Source organism: Athene cunicularia, assembly GCF_003259725.1.
Source record: "Athene cunicularia isolate RWA chromosome 3 unlocalized genomic scaffold, athCun1 chr3_part1, whole genome shotgun sequence".
In the NCBI taxonomy this organism is placed as follows: Eukaryota; Metazoa; Chordata; class Aves; order Strigiformes; family Strigidae; genus Athene; species Athene cunicularia.
The window spans coordinates 70,929,729-70,948,735 of NW_020799097.1; the positions used below are offsets into that span (position 1 = coordinate 70,929,729).

A 19,007-nucleotide genomic window follows, 5' to 3' on the forward strand; every position below is an offset into this window, starting at 1 on the left:
CCCCCCCCCCCCCCCCCCCCTTGTTATTTGGACAAATGTTTTAATTGTACATTTAAGAAGTTACATTCAAAATTTTCAAGAAGTTCAGAAACATTTCTGAATCTGCTGCTGCTCTTACCTTTTTTTCATCTCACCCTCCTATAGCCTGATATTTTCATGTAAAATTTGTATGTTGACAACAGGATTACAGGTTTTTGCTTGTAAGCTTCCTAGAGCATGGATAATATCTCTTATCAGTCACCTGATGCATACACAGAATAGCATTTGAAAAATGTTAAATTACACTAAGGTTTATGTAAATACTTGCTACATGGCCATATTTTTGTGTAAAACTCAGTGTGGTTACTGACCAAATGTGCTTTTTTTCGGTATCGTCTTGGTTAAATGTGGTAACTATGTTAAAAGGCATCAGTAAACTGTATTAAGATTTAGGTCTTCCAAGCATGTGATAAATCATTGAAGCTGAAAGACGGTTCCAAGAGCTTTCTGAAATTTTAAACTGAACAGCAGTAAACTTTTGAACTTGAAACTTGGTTGGGACTTTCTGATTGTAAAAGGTACTTTTTATTATAAGCCCAGTGGAAAACATTTGAGTAATATCAGTATCTTTTTATATAAAAGGCAGAGGAAAAATAGGTGTTTTAGGCAAAAACAGGTTGGGATTCGGCTACACCAGATCTTAAGAGGGGATTGTAATTTTCCAGGAAGAAGTTACCCTTGGCTGTACTATTGACATCAGTTGTTCTCTGTTCTCCCTGTTCTGTGACCAGATGGAGTGCTCACTGCTGTGCCACAGTTTTGGGGAGGGAGGAAAGGTTGTCATTTTGCCAAGCATATAAAAATACCTCTTCCAAACATACTGGCTCTTGACTAGCCTGAATTCAGGATTGTCTATCAATAACTGATTTGGCACTCTAGCAGGACCTGATAAGTTAGTGATATAAAATCTGGGGGATGAACACCTGTCTCCAAGTCAAAATTTCCAGTATCCAACAAGGAGAGAATTTCACTGGGAGAAAACATCTAGAGTTTGCCTAACCGTGTGTAAAAATATTTAAAATTGGGAGTGTAGCTCATACTGTGTAACGGTGACTTGTTCTTCACAAACCAGCAGATTGGATTGAGGGAGCATGGCTTGAGGGTCTGAGACAAGCCTTGCTGAAGGCAGTAGGGAGATATTCTTGCTCAAGGCGGGATGGGGAATGTATTCGTTCCAGGAACTATTTAAAAATATTCCTGGCAATAGACCTGCATTTGATTAAGCACTTGCTCCGTCCTGACAGTCTTCTGCTGGTTAGGGGTGAAAGATTTTTCATGGTGATACTGTGGCCACCTATGCTTGTTTGGCTTTCCTAACAGGTGAACTTTTTCAGATGAGGAAGACTACAATAACACTTTTCTCTGATGCTGATGCAATAAATGTCTGTTTCCTTTAGCAAAGCAAATAGCTTATTGGGGTATGTAGACCAAACCAGCTGTGGTGTTCCACACTGCCAGTTTCAAGAGAATGTTTTTCCACAGAAAAGTCTAGCACCATAGGCAAAGTGGTTTTCTACAGGGAGCCTCCTTGAAAGTCAAGCTTGGTTCTCTCCATAGACTCCAGGAGCTGCCACAGCCAGGGGGTCTTGCTTTGAGGTTGGTAATGATTATTTCTGATGAAGGTCTGGGTGTTTCACAAACCAGTAAATCCTCAGTCTTCAGCTCAACATAGGAACATCCAGTAGTGGGGGGATCTTCCCTTCTGGAAACTTCTCCCACTGCAGCTCCTTCCCTCTTGAACGTAACAGTGCCATTGAGCCACAATAAATCTTTGTGCTGAGAAAACTCATCGTGCTTGTCAGTGCAAAGGAGCACAGACTTGGTGCTCACATGAGTGAATGAAAGGGTTTATGGCCATCTGAAAAGTTAAACATCCTTTATCTCTCATGATCTTCCGTCTCTCAGCTAGCAATCACCTAGGTAAAGGGTTTTAACAGATTTCAGGAACTGGCTAAGGGTCTTCCTGCCTGACTACTCTTTGAATGATGCTGAATCTTTCACTGATGGCTTTTTACAGTAGATGGGTTTAGTCATTTCATTACAAATGAAAGATGAGTGCAAAATTATCTGATTTTGTTCTCGTTTCTTTTTATAAGCTCTTGTTTGTTCTTATTTATGCAGTTAAAAAAAAAAAAATTACTGAGAAGTAGGAGTTAAAATGATACTATGCAATGTCGTATGCTTTGGTCTGTTGCCTTCCCGGATTATAAATAACACAGCAACTTTCTCTTTCCTTTCTAATAGTACTGCTCTGCGGTGGTCTTATGATGAGGCATGTGGCACTCTGCAAGTTTAAATGGAGTAAGGCAGCTCCTTCTTCTCCAGGGATGTGGAACAAAGGCTCTGGGTGTTCTCTTCTTACAGCTGTTCCTGCAGCAGAATACTAACAGGTTTCTTTAGTTGTGACCTTGGGAATGCTTTTCTATTTCTGTAGCCACTAACCTGCTCAGCCAGACCTTTGTGCATCAGAGGAAGTTTTGTGCCAGAGGCAGGATAGGTGAGGCGGTGTGCTGCCCTTTCATCCCGTGCCTGCCCGGGGAACCGCTTTACACAGCAGCAGGGCAGTCTGGGTCCCGAAGGGTTCCCGAGAGCCTGGGTGTGATGCAAAGGTATAAACATCGACTGGAACCATCTGGCAAGCAGTGGTGAGGCTGCCTTACCAGCAATCAGCCTTCGGATTAAACAGGGTGCCCCTACAAAGGGTTTGGCCACCCTGCTGTCTCCCATGGAATATGCAAGTAAGGGGGGAATTTCTGGCCAGGAAAGGGTAGCCCTGCTCCAGTGACACCTTCGACAGTGTCAGAGGTGCGCTCCTTCCACAGCAGGGTTCCCCCTCCCTCCCTGGCCCTGTGGGCAGAGGGCACTGGCCTGCAGAGCTGTCAGCAGCATCCAAGGGGCGCAGAGGTTAACCCCTCCTTGAGTCTCAAACCTTTCTTGCTGCCTAAAAGTGGATTTGGGGCGTGTTTGTTTGCAGCAAGGTAAGGAACAAGTAGAGGAAAACCTCAGGTTTCTACAGGGAAGTGCCTGTTGGTCTTTGCTGTGGATAGGCTGCATGTCTCTCAAGTATTTTTTGATCAAGGCACCAGTAAATTGGGGGTTTTGTTTGGGTTTTGATATTTTACTGTAGTCTCCCAGAGCAGATTCCCTCAGATGTGGAAGTGTTTGAATCAGACTTTGAAATATCAGGTCCTAAGCAAAATGTTGATTTTTTTTTTTTTAAAAATATTTTTTTTTCTGTGTCCCTGAAGGTCAGAAATTTGCCAGATGCAGGGGGAATGAAGCTGAAATAACTTGGTAAAGCATCCCTAGTGGAAACCTTTTCAATTGCTCTGGAATTCATATGCCATTTTTCTTACTGCCTGGTGTTATGGATCCCTGCCAGAATGGGTTTGACTAATCTTTGTCTGTGACTCAGAGCTGAGATGTGTTGGGAACCTCTTTTTTTTGTTGTTGTTTAAATTTTTTTTTTCCTTTTAAAAAAAATGAAGTGAAAGTTTACCAACCTGTACAGTTAAATTAGAGTTCAGCCAGTCAAATGAGGAAGTAAAACCTTCCTATAGAATGAGCTCTAACCTGCTCACTGCACTTGTTTGCTCTCAGTTGACATCAGCCTTGCCATAAAGCCTCTAAATATGTGCTGATAACTTCCTTGTGAGCCTGGTACTGCTCTGAAGCCAGCTTCAGGCTTGTGAATGGTGGGACGATATTGCTGGGACGCAGAGAGAGCAGCTGTCAGGTGAGGTGCAGAGCAAGTGGGCCTACCTGTGAGTACAGCTCGTTCTCTGGGGAGTTTGGTTTTATTATTTTTGGCAAATGTACAGGGAAGGTGGGGAAGAAAACGGCAAATCTTAGTAATCAGGACAATAAATGGCTGGTCTTGTTATTAAGAGCTTGCCTGCGTCTTTAATTTCTGAAAGTAAAAATTCTTATTTTTCTGAAAGCAGAGCAGCCTGTCTTCTTTCAGAGAAACAGCTCATGGAAGGGCTCAGGTGGGCTGGCAGGCTCAGGTGGTTTGCAGTGTGATTCTCAAGGACAGAGGAGGAAGAAGGGGTGGCCCAGACTTAGGGCGTGAGGGGAAATATTGTGGCAGGGAGCTGTTGCTGTGATTCTGGTGTTACTTGGCATGCGTGCCTAGTTTAGAGAAGACTCAAACCTGCTCTGCCTTGACCAGTGCTAGGTCTGACTGGGACTATGTCCCCTCTGCCCCTGCTGTGGCAGGACGGGATGTTGGAGGGGGCTTTGAGGAGTCTCAGCTCCCTCTGAATCAAGCTGGTCCTTATTGTGGTTCTATGGCCTCAGGCTGCTGGAAGTGCTGCTGGAATATTCACCTGCAGGGCACCGGAGCCTGCTCTCACTGTTTGCAAGTGGAGCAGAGACCTCGTGGAGGGACTAGGCAAGAATTATTAATGGCATTCAAAATGAGGAATTAGAATATAACCACTACTTTTTTTTTCTGAGTTTGTACAAAAATTTCAAATTATTATTTTCTGATTTTCCAAATCTGTCAAAATATATATTAAAAAACCCCCAGAATACTTTGACAGGTGTCTCAATTTTTTGGTCAAAAGTAATTTTTGTTTTTTGATACCTAAAATGTTTACATTAATATAGAATTTTGGAAACATGACTAAAACCATTCCCTGTGTGGGTGTGTGTGTATGCAAGAGGGGGCACATCCCCAGACAGAGAGGGGTGCTTTTTAAGCTAGAACATAGGATGAGCACACGATTATCTGTGGATAAATTTATTCTGGAAATGAGAAGACTTTGACTCTCAGTGGGGGGAAAACAAGAGCAGCTTCCCAACAGGGTCTGCTGAGGTAAGAAGGGGAAAGTGGCAGGAGGAAATCTAAGTAGTTTGAAAAGGAAAGTCATAAAGTTTATAAATGCAATTTCACAACCTGCTTGTCTGTGATAGCAAAGGCTGGACTCTGTGATGCACAGTTTTTCCTGTTCTCATATGTTTTTGTGCTGGTTATAAGCAACCAACTGACCTGTTGGACTTGAGAACGCTCCTGAGTGTTTACTAATGTGTAAGCTAGTGATTTTATAATGCTTTAATGCTCTCTTTAGAAGGGTGACCTCAGTGTTGGCTGTGACCAAGCAGAAAGCCAGCCATTAACTTTGCAAAACTAGCGTGTTGCTGGTGATGGCTGATACTGCAACGTATCAACCCCGGGCAGCAACCCAGAGCTTGGTGTTTCCCACATGTTGCCCCAGCTTGCCAAGCCACAGGGTGTACGCAAAGGCCAAGCTTTGCAAGTGCTGCCTCTGCGTGCCAGGATGCAAAGTGTGGAGCCATGGAGCTGTGGTGGGTCACGGGCTTGGGGCTTCCTATGATGGGGCTGAAAAAGTGACATGGTGAGCAGCCTCCATCCAGCGTGTGCTCACATGTGCTGCTGCTGGGGCTGCGAGCTACACACTGCGGGATGGATGTGGCCTCCACACCCTCTGCAGCTGGGAAGCTGCCTTTGGTAAAGTTCTGAAGGCTTGATTTGAGCCTACTTTCCAACGAAATCCAGGACAAACATACACACAACACAATGTGATGCTAATGTGGGAAATTGCTCTGATACTAAAAAAATTAAAAAGGATAGAAGTACAGGTTTAAAAAATAACAGTGATGGTTATTAAAATATGTATTAAATATTTCCAACCTGAGGACTGATAGCAACTAAAATTTTTCAGTTACAATAATCTATTAAAATAATCTAGGCATAAAAGCCAGTCAAGTAGTACATGTTAAGTGTTTAGAGCCACTGACTGCACATCTGGAAGGGTTTGCTACATTGCTAGCCCAGTTCTGTGTGACAGCTTCAGTATAAAGACACATGGATGAATTTCAGTTCTGAGAGTAGTTATTTCAAAGCTGAGAAACCATTTCAGTAATGAAAAAATGGGCAAATATGTTTTCATCTTCATGAATTAAAAACAAGGATTAGATGTAAAAACTGTTACACTTGTGGGTTGTACTGTGAGTAAAAACAGTCAAGCCCACTGGCTACAATAAACAATGCTTTGGTTTAGATGGAAAAATACACATGGCAACTGCTTTCCCCTAACGTATATACATACTTATGGTATTTATTTTACTGATGCTATTTGCCACATTTTACAGAGTGACAGATTTTTTCCACAGAAGAATACCTGGAAGTTATAAGGCTCCATAGAAAAGTAAAGGTCAAAGTTGTATGAGGTGGGGTTATAACAATTTACCAGGTTTTCCTGCTGATCAGGAAATCAGTGTTAAATTAATCAGTTTTAAATTAACTGAACCCAAGGCAGATTTCTTCCCTACAGCCTGGGAGGGCTCATAATGCCTCAGGGAGGAGCTGCACTCAGACTCCTCTCCCATCTCCAGTACCTCTGTGCCTTCCTCCAGATGGTTTTGACTACTGGGCGCCTGGTGTGGCCCACTGCTGGGCAGGGAGTAGCTGCAGGGTGCAGGATGGGCTGGGAAGTGGAGCTGGTGGGTGCAATGTGGTTATGGCTGTGGGCTCGTCATGGATGCAGTTTGGTTAGCTAATTCTGTGTCATTTGCTGACTGCAATTAGTGAAGGGAAGAGGGCCGCCTTTACGTCCTACATGTGGGTAAATGATCCAGCCACAGCTTTTATCCAGGTAGCACCAATAATTGCAGAGATGCGGCAAGAGAAGTTTTGGTGCAAGCATGCTAACTGTGACCAAAGATGTTTGGCTTGATGGGTGAATGGTGATCGCGTACGTCCTGTTGTCACCCTTGTTGGGCTGAAGCAGCTCTGGGTATGCCTGCGTACACTGCTCATCACCTTCATTTACTGGGTAGACCAGAAACGTAAACAGTGCAGTTCTGGAGAAGCTTGAAGTAGCTTTCTGCTACTTCTGCACACTCATTTCTGAATTATCAGTTTCTATTGACAATAAGTATAAGTGAAATTGAAAACTGCTTTTCAGATTGCCTGCTTCCAGCCACTGCCCCGACAGCTTTCAAAAAAACCAAGCTGTTTCTCTGAATATAAGTCCTCACTGAAATAGCAAATAACATGAAAGGAGTAAGTCAGGCATCACTGGAGTAGATGAGTGACAGAATTTCATAAGGTATGTCTGTGTATACACACAGACAGACACATACTAGGAAAGATAAAACTATAAAAAAAAGTGAAGAGTTCCCAGCTACTTTGCAAACAACGTTCCCTTAAATCACTCGATGAAATTTGCTATACTTGTTAAGTTGCTATGGCATCTGCGCTCATCCAACAACATTCGACAGATTTTTATCTGTGGCTCACAAACCACACTGAGCAAATTGAAAATCCCCGGTTACACCGTCCTTTGTATCATTTCCTGTGAGATAAGTCTGAAGAACAAACTTACGCATACAGCATGTCTGTGTACAGGCAGGCTCGCACAGCTCATGAAGTAGGATGACACCTGTCTGACATAACGCCTGCAGAGTGACAAACATTGCAGGGGACACGCCAATGCTTTATAAAGAAGAGTGGACCAGAAAAATGCTTTAATGCTCAGAGAAGACTGCACAGTCTCATCAGAGAGAAGACAGCTGATCAGATAGCCTCTGTGCACTAGGTTAATAACTGGGATTGCATGTTCTTCCTTAACACTTGTGTTTTGTTTTTTTCTGATCTTTTCCTCCCTAAAGCTGATGCCTGTTGGACAAGGCTGGGAAGACAGGAGCACTGGGTTTAAAGGAACGTAAATGCCTGCTAAGATGGCATTGGCCAGCTCTCTTCCTAGCAAACCAGTACCACCACGCTCCAGAAAAGTTTCTATGGCCGGAGTGGAAGTGCACCAGAGCAAGCTGGATTTTTTCTGCAAGCTGGGCTATGGTAAGCAGGACATCTGCAAAGTGCTGGAGAGCCTGGGCCAAGAGGCCCTGGAGGATGATGTGCTGAAAGAGCTGATTCGGATGGGGAGCAAGCCTCAAGCTCTGGAGAGTCACGCGCAGCCTTCCCTGCTAAAACTTGTTGCCCGTGGATCATGTACCACTACACCAGGGTCCAAGTGGCTTGGAGAAGATGAAAGTGATTCTTCCAATTACTTGAGACCCATTGTGATTGATGGCAGCAATGTTGCAATGAGGTAAGCTCTGTTTCCTAAAAGGGATCTCTCTTCTTCTGAAGCTTTTGAATTTTAAAGCTGATGACTTGAAGTATGTTTTTTCTTCAGGTGAGAGGTGCATTGATGTCTCTGATGTATAATGTATGAACCATTGCTTATTCCTGTTCTTTGGCTGAGGCACAGCTTCTAGGGACCTGCTGTCTCTATGCCCATAAATGCGCATGCCAAATGCAATCACTGGCTTACACTGCATTTTGACCTTTTATAAGCCAACAGCTAGCTAACCACTGCCGTTTATGGCAGTATGATTCAGCAGCTCTGTCTCCCTTTTAGTTCACTATTGATATTTCCCTGACTTCAAATGGGTACCTAAGATTTCTAAACATATATGCTGAGGTGTTTCTGGGAAAAACTGGTGAACAGATAGACAGGACAGCCCAACTAACCTAAGAAAGTGAGGGAGAATAAAGATGGGTGACTGTGGGTCCTAACAACATCACAGTTGTACAGCTTTGGCTTGCAAATAAACCCCAACAGTGTTCCAGGCTTGTATATTTTGGTTGTTTTTTTGGTTTGGCTTCATTTTAATGGAAATACCAGGAAATTGATAGTTGACTTGTTTTGAATAGTCTCATTTCCTCCTTAATGTCATAGCAACCCATCCTGGCCAATTACATTTCCTAAGCAGTGTCCTGCCACTGTGCAAGTGCTCTTACTGATGGGGAGCCCAAAGACAGAGTGGGTCGGCCTCTGTTTACTAGGGCAATACGAACAGCCAGAGGCGCCAGCAGTCAAGCCTCCAGGACGTGGTGGCTGTCCACCGGTCTTCCTTGTAACCATCCCTGTCCACTCATCAGAGCCAAGCCTGTCCCTGCAGGTTGGGACAGGGCAGAGCAGGGAGGGCTTCCTCCTTCGGTTAGCTTTGGTGTGAGGTGAGAGGTGAGGTGATGAGACCACATCCTCCCCGGTTAGAGGGCAAAGTGGAGAAGCCCATCCAGAGCAACTTGGAGACTAAGCAAATTATGCCATCTCCTGGATGAAGGGAGAAATCCCATCTGAAAACGAGGGGCTCCTCGGTCACAGTGTCTCATGAGGAGTGAGAAATACACAACAGAGAAATTGCTTAGCCTTGGCTGGGCCATGAGCCTGGTAGCCAGGTGATAGGATCTCCTGCTCCCATTTGTATTTTCATCCTAGACCCTCCTTAGAGTGTCCTTCTTGCCTCACTTCAAAAGAAATGGGCACCCATCCAGGCAGAGTGGCTGAGCTGAGCAACTACCCTTTCGTTGTGTTAGGGGCAACGCTACCCCTGACTAGCCATGTGCTCCATTCTCCTGGCACAACCTTGTCCTTGCCAGTTCACCAGGGTTTTTCCAGAGCAGGCAGAGGTGGACAAGGCAGAGAACAGCATTCTTTCCAAGGTGTCAGAAGATGCACCCTTGCCACAGAGCAGGAGGCCCGGAGTAGTTTGGGGGCTAATGAGATAGATAGTCCGTGTTCTGAGCTTGGAGTACTCTGGGAAAGCTCTGAGATCATCCCACTGTGCCAGCCTGCACACAGGAGCTTGCTAGAGAGATTATTTAAAACAAATGTCATTATAGGTTTGTACAGTAGATGGCTTGAGCTAGCATGTTGTATTGCTTTCCTAGACCACATGCCCACCTAAATGGGTTTTTAGGAAGTCACGTGCTTTTGGCGTGTAAAATTTAAATCTTTTTGTCAAATAGTTTCCAAAATGTGAGAGAGATGGTTGGTTGGTGTTCTGATGTGGATTCCTCATCTTTCACCTAAAAAGAATTAGAGGAATGTGACGTACTTTTGAGTTTCAGAAAGGCAAAGTTTTTACAGCTCTTCTCAGACATCCCCAGCCTCTCTGTCTTGATAAAGTTAAAGACTTACTTGGATGATGGAGAAGACTACTGAGCTTGTCAGTTCAGTTTGTACTGAACTGACACAGCCTTGAAGGGAGCTGCTTTCCTCTCCTGGATGCCTGTCAAGGTTGTTCTGAATGGCATTTACTTTGGCTAATGGGACAGGCTTGGTGAGTGCTTTTGGTATTCTCGTTTTAATTTTTCTGGTTTGTTGCTGTCAGAGGGAGAAGGGCTGTCTTCAGAATTCAGGGAAAAGGGATGTTAGGTTTCCTTGCTGGGAAAGGTTCATCATCATCAACACTAACAACCATAAAAGTGCAGGAGAAGCAGCAGTTTAGGGATGAAGCTGTCAAAAAGGTGGAGCTTGGAGAAGCAGTTGGCCGTGTGGAGAAAAATATCTCAAGTATTTGTATTTCTATCTTAGGGTTGGTGTTTCTGGAGTACTTCAGAATTGGCATTGAGGGCCCATTGCAGGGTGTGAGGTTTTGAAAAGGATGTATATGCCCCAGGGTAATAAAGCAAGTGAGTGAGTTGGCAGTCTCCAGGCTTCAGTCGGCCTATCCATAGAAGCTGAATGGAAAATAACCTTGCCTTCAGCCAGTCTCACTAGTCAAGCATCTCAGTGCACTTTGCATTTCCATTGGATATAATGAGAAACTTAGCTGTCTGCCAGCCTATTCATGGAAAGCCAGGCAGGATGGTTTAGCAAGGCTAGTGGAAAAAAATAAATGGAGTTATGCTAATATGAAAAGGGAAATGTCATAACCTATTCACTGCACACTGAAGAGGCTATCTAATCTAGTGCTTGCACTTACACCTAGTTTTAAAGCTGTTTTAAAAGTACAGTGGCCTTTTCCTAGGCCAGTGGGTAGGGCTGGCTCAATGCTCTCTCCCTTCTGCCAAAGCTGTGGCTGATGCTGTGTCATGACCAGGTGCAGATGGGGAATTTGCCTTTTTCAAAAGGAGTTGTTTTTAAACCTTTTCTCAAAGGGGTTGGAATTGCACAATTTAAAAAGGAATCACTGTGTGCTAATTATGGATTAATTGCCAGCATCACAATGAGGCCAAATTTCTGCTTCAGTTTGAGAGATGGGCCCTGCTGATCTGTGACCCAAGTGCAATGTACCCTGTTGCTGGCAGGAGACTGATGGGACTGAGTTGACAGATCAGTTATGGTCCACGGACTATGGGGGTGTGTGGGAAAGGTGACTGACAGGAGCCAACCCGTTGTCACACAACACAAATTCACCATGCAGGGGCAATGTAAGGTTTTAAAGCCCCTGCTCCATTGCATGGCAGACGTTGGTGTTCAGTTGTGTCAGCACCACAGCACACAACGTGTGTACATACTATTCTAGGTACACATTCCCCAGGTTTGGCTGCAACCATGTGGCAGCAACTGGATTAAGTGATAATGCTGAGACACAATTCCAGGTGCCTCTTTTCACTTGTTCTGCTTGGCCTTTTGGACAAATTGACTTGTGCTTGAGTGCTTTACTTTCTGCACCGGGCGGGGGTACATCTAGAATTACTTTCCTAAAGCTGACAGAGTTATATACATGAGTAGTCAATGTTAAAGCAGGCTGTTGCTGAACTTTTTTGGGGTCATGGCTTTAAAGATGTATCTAGACTTCCTTTTAAAGGCAGTTATCTGAAAAAGTCACCTGAACTTCCAAGTCATCTGTCCATGTGTCTTTATACCTATCCTGGGTAGAGCCCATCCTTTAAAACCAAACAAAACAGCTGGTCTAGAATGGAGATTGGATATGTCAAGCACTCCAGACCGTTTATTATTGGTGAGGGTTTCTTAAGACTTCCTATTGCCTGGGTATCTATTAATAACCAACCAGATTTCTTCCTCCAAATTGTACTATTTTTCATTTGTGGTCACCATTTCAGTACTGAAACTTTTATTAGGTGTTAAATGGTTATGACACTGATGTATGCAGAACCTAGATATGAATTCCTGGGGGGTGGTGGTGGGAGAGGCATTTAAGACAGCAGCACTGTCCTCGACTGGTCTGTCACTGCAGGTAGGTGTAGTAACCAAGAGAGTCCTTTACAAGAATGTTTTGCAGAGGTGAAAGCCTGAGTGAGATTGTGGCAATATTATCCAGAAAGCTCAAAGTACAAGGATGAGGTTTCTGTAGATAATGTGAAGGCACTTATCCCTTTTAGGACTCTGTAGAGTTTATTTTTGTTTCCTTGTGCAGAGGTACTTAACAAATTACCCTTCTTTTACAGGTGCACTGCACTGTAGTAAAATTTTAGATAAGCAAATGACAATCAGTAAGAAATTTCAGGGGGGGTGGGAGAAACTTAGGAAGGATATCACCCCTGATTGTTTTTCCTGAGGTTGTTTTCTGTGTTTTGCTCTGAATGTTGATAACTCTTCAGAACCTGCCTTGCCTGCATCCTCTACAGCTCCTGTCCTAGGGCTTTCCTACCTCTCTATGCAATGAAGACAAAATCCACCAACTAGGACAAGATAAAGATGAGCCTGAGGTGCCTGTGGCCATCTCCGCTGACATCCCTCTTTTGATGTCCTAGATTAGGTTCTCCATACCTCCCATCCTGCTTTTTACAGTATTCCTTCCCCCATAGTTTGACTTCTGTTTCAAAAAGAGGTCAGCAACTGAATGACCTGTGAGCACACTTGCAGCCATTTCAGACATTAAAGTTCCTAATGTCACTGTTACCACAGCAGAAAATTCCCACATTTTGTTTCTTGGAGGAGAATCTCACTTGTTTCTGCTTGTGCTGGAAGAAACTCTCACTCTTTAAATCTTTATCAGACAAGGCACACAAAAGTTCTGACACAGCCTAAGATCTTGCTGGTACTTTAGGCCCCAAGTTCATCCAGATACAGATGGCAGCAACAGGCTTGGGTAGCAGGCAGGTTGTAGAAATGGGGGATAGGATACCTCTGTTCTTACATATCCAAACTGCTTCAGATAGCAAGTTTCTGGATCCGCTGGAGGAGGTGTTTGGATCTGTCCAACTGGGACACCCTGCCAGGTTGTTTTCTAGAAAACTGTTGAATGACACAAAAGCTGTTTATTTTGCCTTTTAATTACTGACTCAGTTAAAGAGAACTCTAAGCTCACTCACCATCCTTCTCCTTTTATAGTCACGGAAACAAAGAGATATTCTCCTGCTGGGGGATCCAGCTGGCGGTGGACTGGTTTCGAGAGAGGGGGCACACATACATCAAGGTTTTTGTTCCACTCTGGAGAAAGGAGCCCTCTCGACAAGACAGTCCCATTGCAGGTAGGTCACAGTCCTGGGCATAATTTGCCAACCATCATGTGCAATTTGGAGATGGGGTGTGAAGAATCCAGTACAGTTTTGCCCTGTAAAGACAAGCACAGTGCAAGTTGTGTATTAGGTTTCCATCATTTAAATTAGTTATTAATTTATTGCCACACTCTCTAGGCTAGCAGCTAAAACTGCTTACAAGGCTTTGTTACATTGCTTTGAGCCTTCTGCTTTACAAGCACAAGTTGCTGCCAGCTGAGTTAAAGAAGTCTGTCAGCTTGCAATGAGTCTGCAGAGCTTTTAAGGCCAGACAGGAGACATCACTGTTGCACACATTATCCAAATGTGGCAGTATCTGAAACATTCGCTCCTGCATGACTATTATCTGTTAGCCCATTACCTCGATACAGGAGGTACATGAGTTCCTCTTCCAGGAGAAGGAAATACATCAGCTTAGGTCTGTGGAGGGCATTGAGATTCAGTTTGTATGGAAACAGATCTGTGAGATTTGTGCCAGCAGCTTGCTGTCTGCAGATGTGGTGGCTGGGGATCTGCCTTTCTGCATCACAGGAACGACGATAAGTCAAGAGTGTCCTTAATAGCAACAGAAGTTTGTTTGTTTGTTTATTTTATCAAGCACATTTTATCTCCAAGAGAAGCTCATATCAGGGCTGGTTATGAGCCTTCTAGCATCTAGCAGGTTAAAAAGGGTAATATGGGGATTCAGTATGCCTCTGGTGTAGAATTCAAGCCATCCTTTTACAGATAAGACTTAAAAATCAAAAAAAGGGTCTCCCCAATTTTAGAAGATGTTTTTGTAAAAGACCTAATTTTCAAGTTACCAAATAACCACCAGATATCAGTGCATCTGAAAATCACACTACTCTAAGTTGCCTGATGTGCTGAAACATCTTTAGATTCCTGTAGGTTTCTAACACATGATTGAGACCTGGTCATTATTAATTAATTAATCTTTAAAAAAAAAATGTTTTTCCTTTCTATTTCTGCCACCAGATCAGCACATTCTTGAAGAGCTTGAAAAGCAATCCATCCTTGTGTACACTCCATCCCGGAAGGTGAAAGGCAAGAGGGTAGTCTGCTATGATGATCGCTATATAGTGAAAGTCGCTTATGAGAAAGACGGAGTGATTGTTTCCAATGACCACTACCGGGATCTCCAGAATGAAAACCCTGAGTGGAAATGGTTTATTGAGCAGCGACTACTCATGTACTCTTTTGTCAGTAACAAGTAAGAGACAGTTGTTAAACAATCTTGAATTGAAACATTATGGGCCAAGTCAACTCCAACATCAATGCACCTCCCACCAGTAGCAGATTACATGAGCCTTTTTCTGAAAGGAATCCACCACAACTTTTCTTATCTCATTTCTTCAGTTCCTGTTCCCTAAGATTTGGTCTTACCACTCCCACCCCCCCACGTCATTCTTCAATGAACTTCTCTATTTGAATGGCAGCACTAGTGACCAGCTTTGTTTCTTTCCAATTCTATCTGGCAGTATTTTTAATTCCCCTGCAAGGCAGAACAGCACTTTTCCCTATGTTTTTGTAATCATAACTTTCTAGAAGAAGAGAGACAAGAAGCTGGTCTGTCTGGCCCTTAACCATCCCCCTTGGGGAAGGTTTTGCCTAGGGCACTTGCGCCGTGCCTGTGAGGCTGAGCCATATGCTCCTTAGTCTGTATGTACGAACGTTGTCTCCTCGTAGCAGAGGTGTTCATTAGCCATCAGTTCGGCTGGGGAAACATACTCAGAGACATCCAGTATCACGGACGAGTGCAAGTGGAGAAGCAGCCTCCATGGGTTAGGATGGAGACTTGGCTCTTCTGCCACCAAAATCAGATGGGAGTGCTTGGCACTGGGGTTCAGTTTCCCTGTAATGTTCACAGAAATGTAGTTGCTGAACATCAGCACCCTGTATTTATTGAAGCTTCAGTCCATTAATTCCAACTACCACAGGGCTTCTTCCCTAGTTACTAATGGGTTACAAATATTTATATGATATTCTCCTTCCTATTTCATAGAGATTGCCAGATCTTTTCAGAACCCTTCTCTCAGAAGTCTAGCTGTTAGTGTGAAGCCCGTTTGAATAGATTCAGCAAGACCTTCTTGCACAGCTTTGGGAACCTCTCTAAAACCACAGCCTGAAGTTGGAGGTTTCAGTCCCGTTATGTGGATAACCAAACTCCCTGAGTGTCTGTCTTCCCCTACTGCCCACAACTCCCTTCATCCAACAGAGACTTGTTCCATGGGTGGGTTGCAAATAAGTCCAGAGATGCTAAGTTTTCTTCCTGAAGCATCGCATTCACGTGTTGGCACAGAAGAATGTACACTTTTATCTGAGCATATTGCAGGCCTTGTAGCTGGAAGCCTTTACTGAATCCTTGAAAATGTACACCATGTACATGATCAGCTGTAGCTCTGAATTAACTGCTGGCTTCTTAAATGTCATTCTTCTACAAGTATTTAGTAAAAGAAAAGGGAATTTGCTGTGGAAGGGAGCTGATGGTGAGGATTGCAGTGCTGGGACCACAGAACAGTTTGCTGCTGCTGCTGTTTCAGAGAAAAAGGAAGGGGTGGTACCACAGCTAGGGCTGCTGGCTGGCCAGAGCTAGGCCAAGCTACCATCCCTTTCCAATTGTTGTTGTTTTTTTCCTAATGACATAAAACTACATGAAGCTGAAGCATTGTTGTCTTGGCAGGCAGGGCACTCTGTCTAGTAACACAGCCTGACTCATGAAGGCCAGGCCACAAAAGAATTACAAGGCTTTTCCATCCTAAATTTGTGCCACAAGCTGTGATGGCACTTTAGCTCCAAAAGCTCGAGGTATTTCTGATATCCCTGTGACTTTTTCCTTTTTCAGGTTTATGCCTCCTGATGATCCATTAGGCCGGCACGGACCCACTCTTAATAACTTCCTCAGCAAAAAGCCAGTGCTTCCTGAACCAAAGTGGCAGCCTTGCCCCTATGGTGGGTTTCTTCCCCTGCTCTGAACTGTCACCCCTCTTCCCCCTGCCCCTTGCTTGCCAGCAGGGCTTTTCTTCAGCTACAGGCAAGCACTGGTGCCATGTGCTGTCCTGCTTAGTGTGGTGGAGAATTGGAGTAGGGCTGCTCAAAGGTGTGATGTTGTTTTCCTCTCCTGCTTAAGTGGCTCCAGCCTCAGCAAAGGCAGCAGCTTTTCACTTTGTGGAGTGGTCTTGGGAAAGGCCATCCAAACACTTCCCCTCCCAACAGCTTTCCAGTCATGTGCAGGGTTCTCAGAGGTAAGTCCCTGTGCCATTTTTCAAAGCAACCCTTTGTAGCAGCAGGTCTCCCAGGCCACTGAGTGCAGCAACCGGAACATAAATGAATTTCGGACGCTTCCGAAATAGCAGAAGCTTACTTTCTCTGCTGCTTCACCCTGCTATTTAGGCCAGCAATATTTAAATCTGGGGTCAAAAGTTAAGAATTGGAAAAAAACATTTCCCCTCTTTGATGTTTGTCCTCACCCCACCCATGCAAATGCACAGTGCTGGGGAGAAGTGATGAGTACGTTAATCGACCAGGTGCTAGTGACAACATCCTGTTTGTTTTCTGATTCTTTCAGGTAAAAAATGCACCTATGGCAATAAATGCAAATTTTACCACCCAGAGAGACCACATCAAGCTCAGCTCTCGGTTGCTGATGAGCTGAGGGCCAAAACAAAGGTCCCGGTAAGCCTGGGGAAAGAGGAAGAGAAGTGTAACCGCTCGCCATACAGGACTGGAGGAGAGCCTGCACCCTGCGACGCCTGCACAGGAACGCTGCGAGACACCAGCGGCTGCGCAGGGGCCTCCTGCTACCCCGGGTGGTCCCAGGGGAGCTGCTCCGAGCGGCCGGGCGGTGCCTGGGCTGGCGGCGCTGGTTCTGACCAGCGGTTGCTCCAGCCAGAGCTGCTGCGAGAGCAGGCGCTGCTGGAGAAGATGTCAGCGCTGTCTGTCAGGGACAACACCTACGGCTACGACTGGTTCGTCCGCACCTCTGAGGACAGGGAGGTGGCAGACAGCCCTCATCGCTGTGCTGACCTCAGGCACAGCCCCTACTCGCTCCATCACCCCCAGGGTTTGGACCACAGCTGCTTACCGGGATGCCCTTTCCAGCGAAGGGTGTTCCCGCCTCTGCGGGGCGGGATGTGCCCAGACCACAGCTGGCCTCAGGAGGGCTGCGGCATGCACGGGATGGGGCGGAGCAGCCCCTACGGCCGCGATGGTGCTCAGCACAAACAGGCCCTGGAGACTCAGCACCATGTTTTGCCGCAGGCTGCAGCTCTTCCCCCTGACCCCCTTCACTTGTACAGCGAGCACCAGGTGCACCAGCACTGCTTCCCCAGCCCGTCCCCTCAGCAGCCCTTTCTGTTAGACACCAGCAATGGACTGGGCTTCTTCCAGAAAGCCCCTGCTTACCCCAGTGGCCCTTACAGTGACTACTGGCCCACCCCAGCTGCAAGGCCACCCTCTGCCCAGCAAGCAAACCTACACAGGGAGCTGTGCTCCCTTTTCCCTTACAGTGAGGTGAACCACGTCATGGCTTTGTACCCTGACATCAAGGATATCGCTAGCTTGACTTTACTGATTCAAAGACACAGAAACTTGTGAAGCATCCAGATCAAATCTTTCCTAACAAGCACAAAGATGCTACTAAGTGTTATTAAAGGACATTATAGCAAGGGTTAGAGCTGTTCCAGGAGCACAAGCATAAGCATCGACCAGCTACATTGCATGGGGGTGCAAGTCAAGGCAAAGGCTGCTATTCCCTGACATGGGATCTCATTCATCTCCCCTGGAAGTGAATGGGAGGGCTCAGGGTAACTTGGCTGTAACATTTGAACCTCACTGGTGACTGGGTTTGGGATGGCATAAATCTTCATTAATGCCTTAAAACACTAGACATGTTTTTAAAATCTTACCTGTTGGTCAACTACAATAAAAGGAACATCCTCCACTGTCCCCAGTAAAGGGATCTCACGACTACTTGCTCAGCTAGCAACGAAAGTAATTTGGCCTATTTTCCCTAACACAGAGCTGTGCTCTGCACTAGAAAGTGTCTTTGGGCCCATGCTACTGCCTGATACAAGCCCAGCCCTGTACCCATGAGCTTCCAAAGATACATCCCATGTTTATAAACCAGTGCTATGAACAGAAAGTCACTAGCAGAGGTGGTAGACGTACACCAAAGCACTTGAAGACAGCTGCAGGTACCCCTCTCAGGGATCACACACAACATAGGTCAAAGCAGGGAAGTCATCTTCAACATAAGTCCTGATGTGGACTGAGTGCTCAGGTTTGTTAATCCAAAAAAGAACAAACACAGATGATGCCAACAGGAAAAAAAAACCCCACGCTTTAAATTATTTCTGTTGTACTGAACAAGAAAACTATAGTTGACTTAACCCTTAATTATCAAACATGGCTTTCATAACAATTATACAGCTGATTTATGATTACAATTAAACTGTGTTCTGTTGGGACATGTTTAATTTCCAGTAAGCTGTAAAGCTGCTAATGTCTGCATTATTCCACTGAATTCTTAAGGTTATAATTAAAATATTAAAGTTTTTGGCATTATACCAAAGTTAAAGTACGTCAGTATGACATGTTTTAAAAATGCTTTAACACATTATAAAATGGTCATCTAGAACACTGTTCTGAATAATGTTGTTGTATTTTTTATTTTCTATTCCTCTTAGTACTGTTGCTTCACCAAAGCCAACAGTCACATGGAATTTAAAACTCTGACCCTGCAGTC

General features: G+C 44.8%; 1 protein-coding gene across 1 annotated transcript; it reads left to right on the forward strand.

Moving 5' to 3' along the window:
- Positions 1 to 7,595: 7,595 nt before the first annotated feature.
- ZC3H12D (zinc finger CCCH-type containing 12D) lies at positions 7,596 to 17,857 on the forward strand. Its single transcript, XM_026845617.1, has 5 exons — positions 7,596 to 8,117; positions 13,098 to 13,237; positions 14,240 to 14,474; positions 16,107 to 16,213; positions 16,830 to 17,857. Exons 1-5 carry the CDS (start codon positions 7,735 to 7,737, stop codon positions 17,855 to 17,857), a joined length of 1,893 nt encoding a protein of 630 aa, XP_026701418.1. The 5' UTR covers positions 7,596 to 7,734.
- The last annotated feature ends 1,150 nt before the right edge of the window (positions 17,858 to 19,007 follow it).

What these genes read in the sequence shown, in the direction of transcription:
- ZC3H12D (XM_026845617.1), top strand. Translation starts at nt 7,735, where the DNA reads ATGCCTGCTAAGATGGCATTGGCCAGCTCTCTTCCTAGCAAACCAGTA. An exon ending in GGCAGCAATGTTGCAATGAG is followed by an intron (nt 8,118 to 13,097) that starts GTAAGCTCTGTT and finishes CTCCTTTTATAG; the next exon opens with TCACGGAAACAAAGAGATAT. An exon ending in TACTCTTTTGTCAGTAACAA is followed by an intron (nt 14,475 to 16,106) that starts GTAAGAGACAGT and finishes TTCCTTTTTCAG; the next exon opens with GTTTATGCCTCCTGATGATC.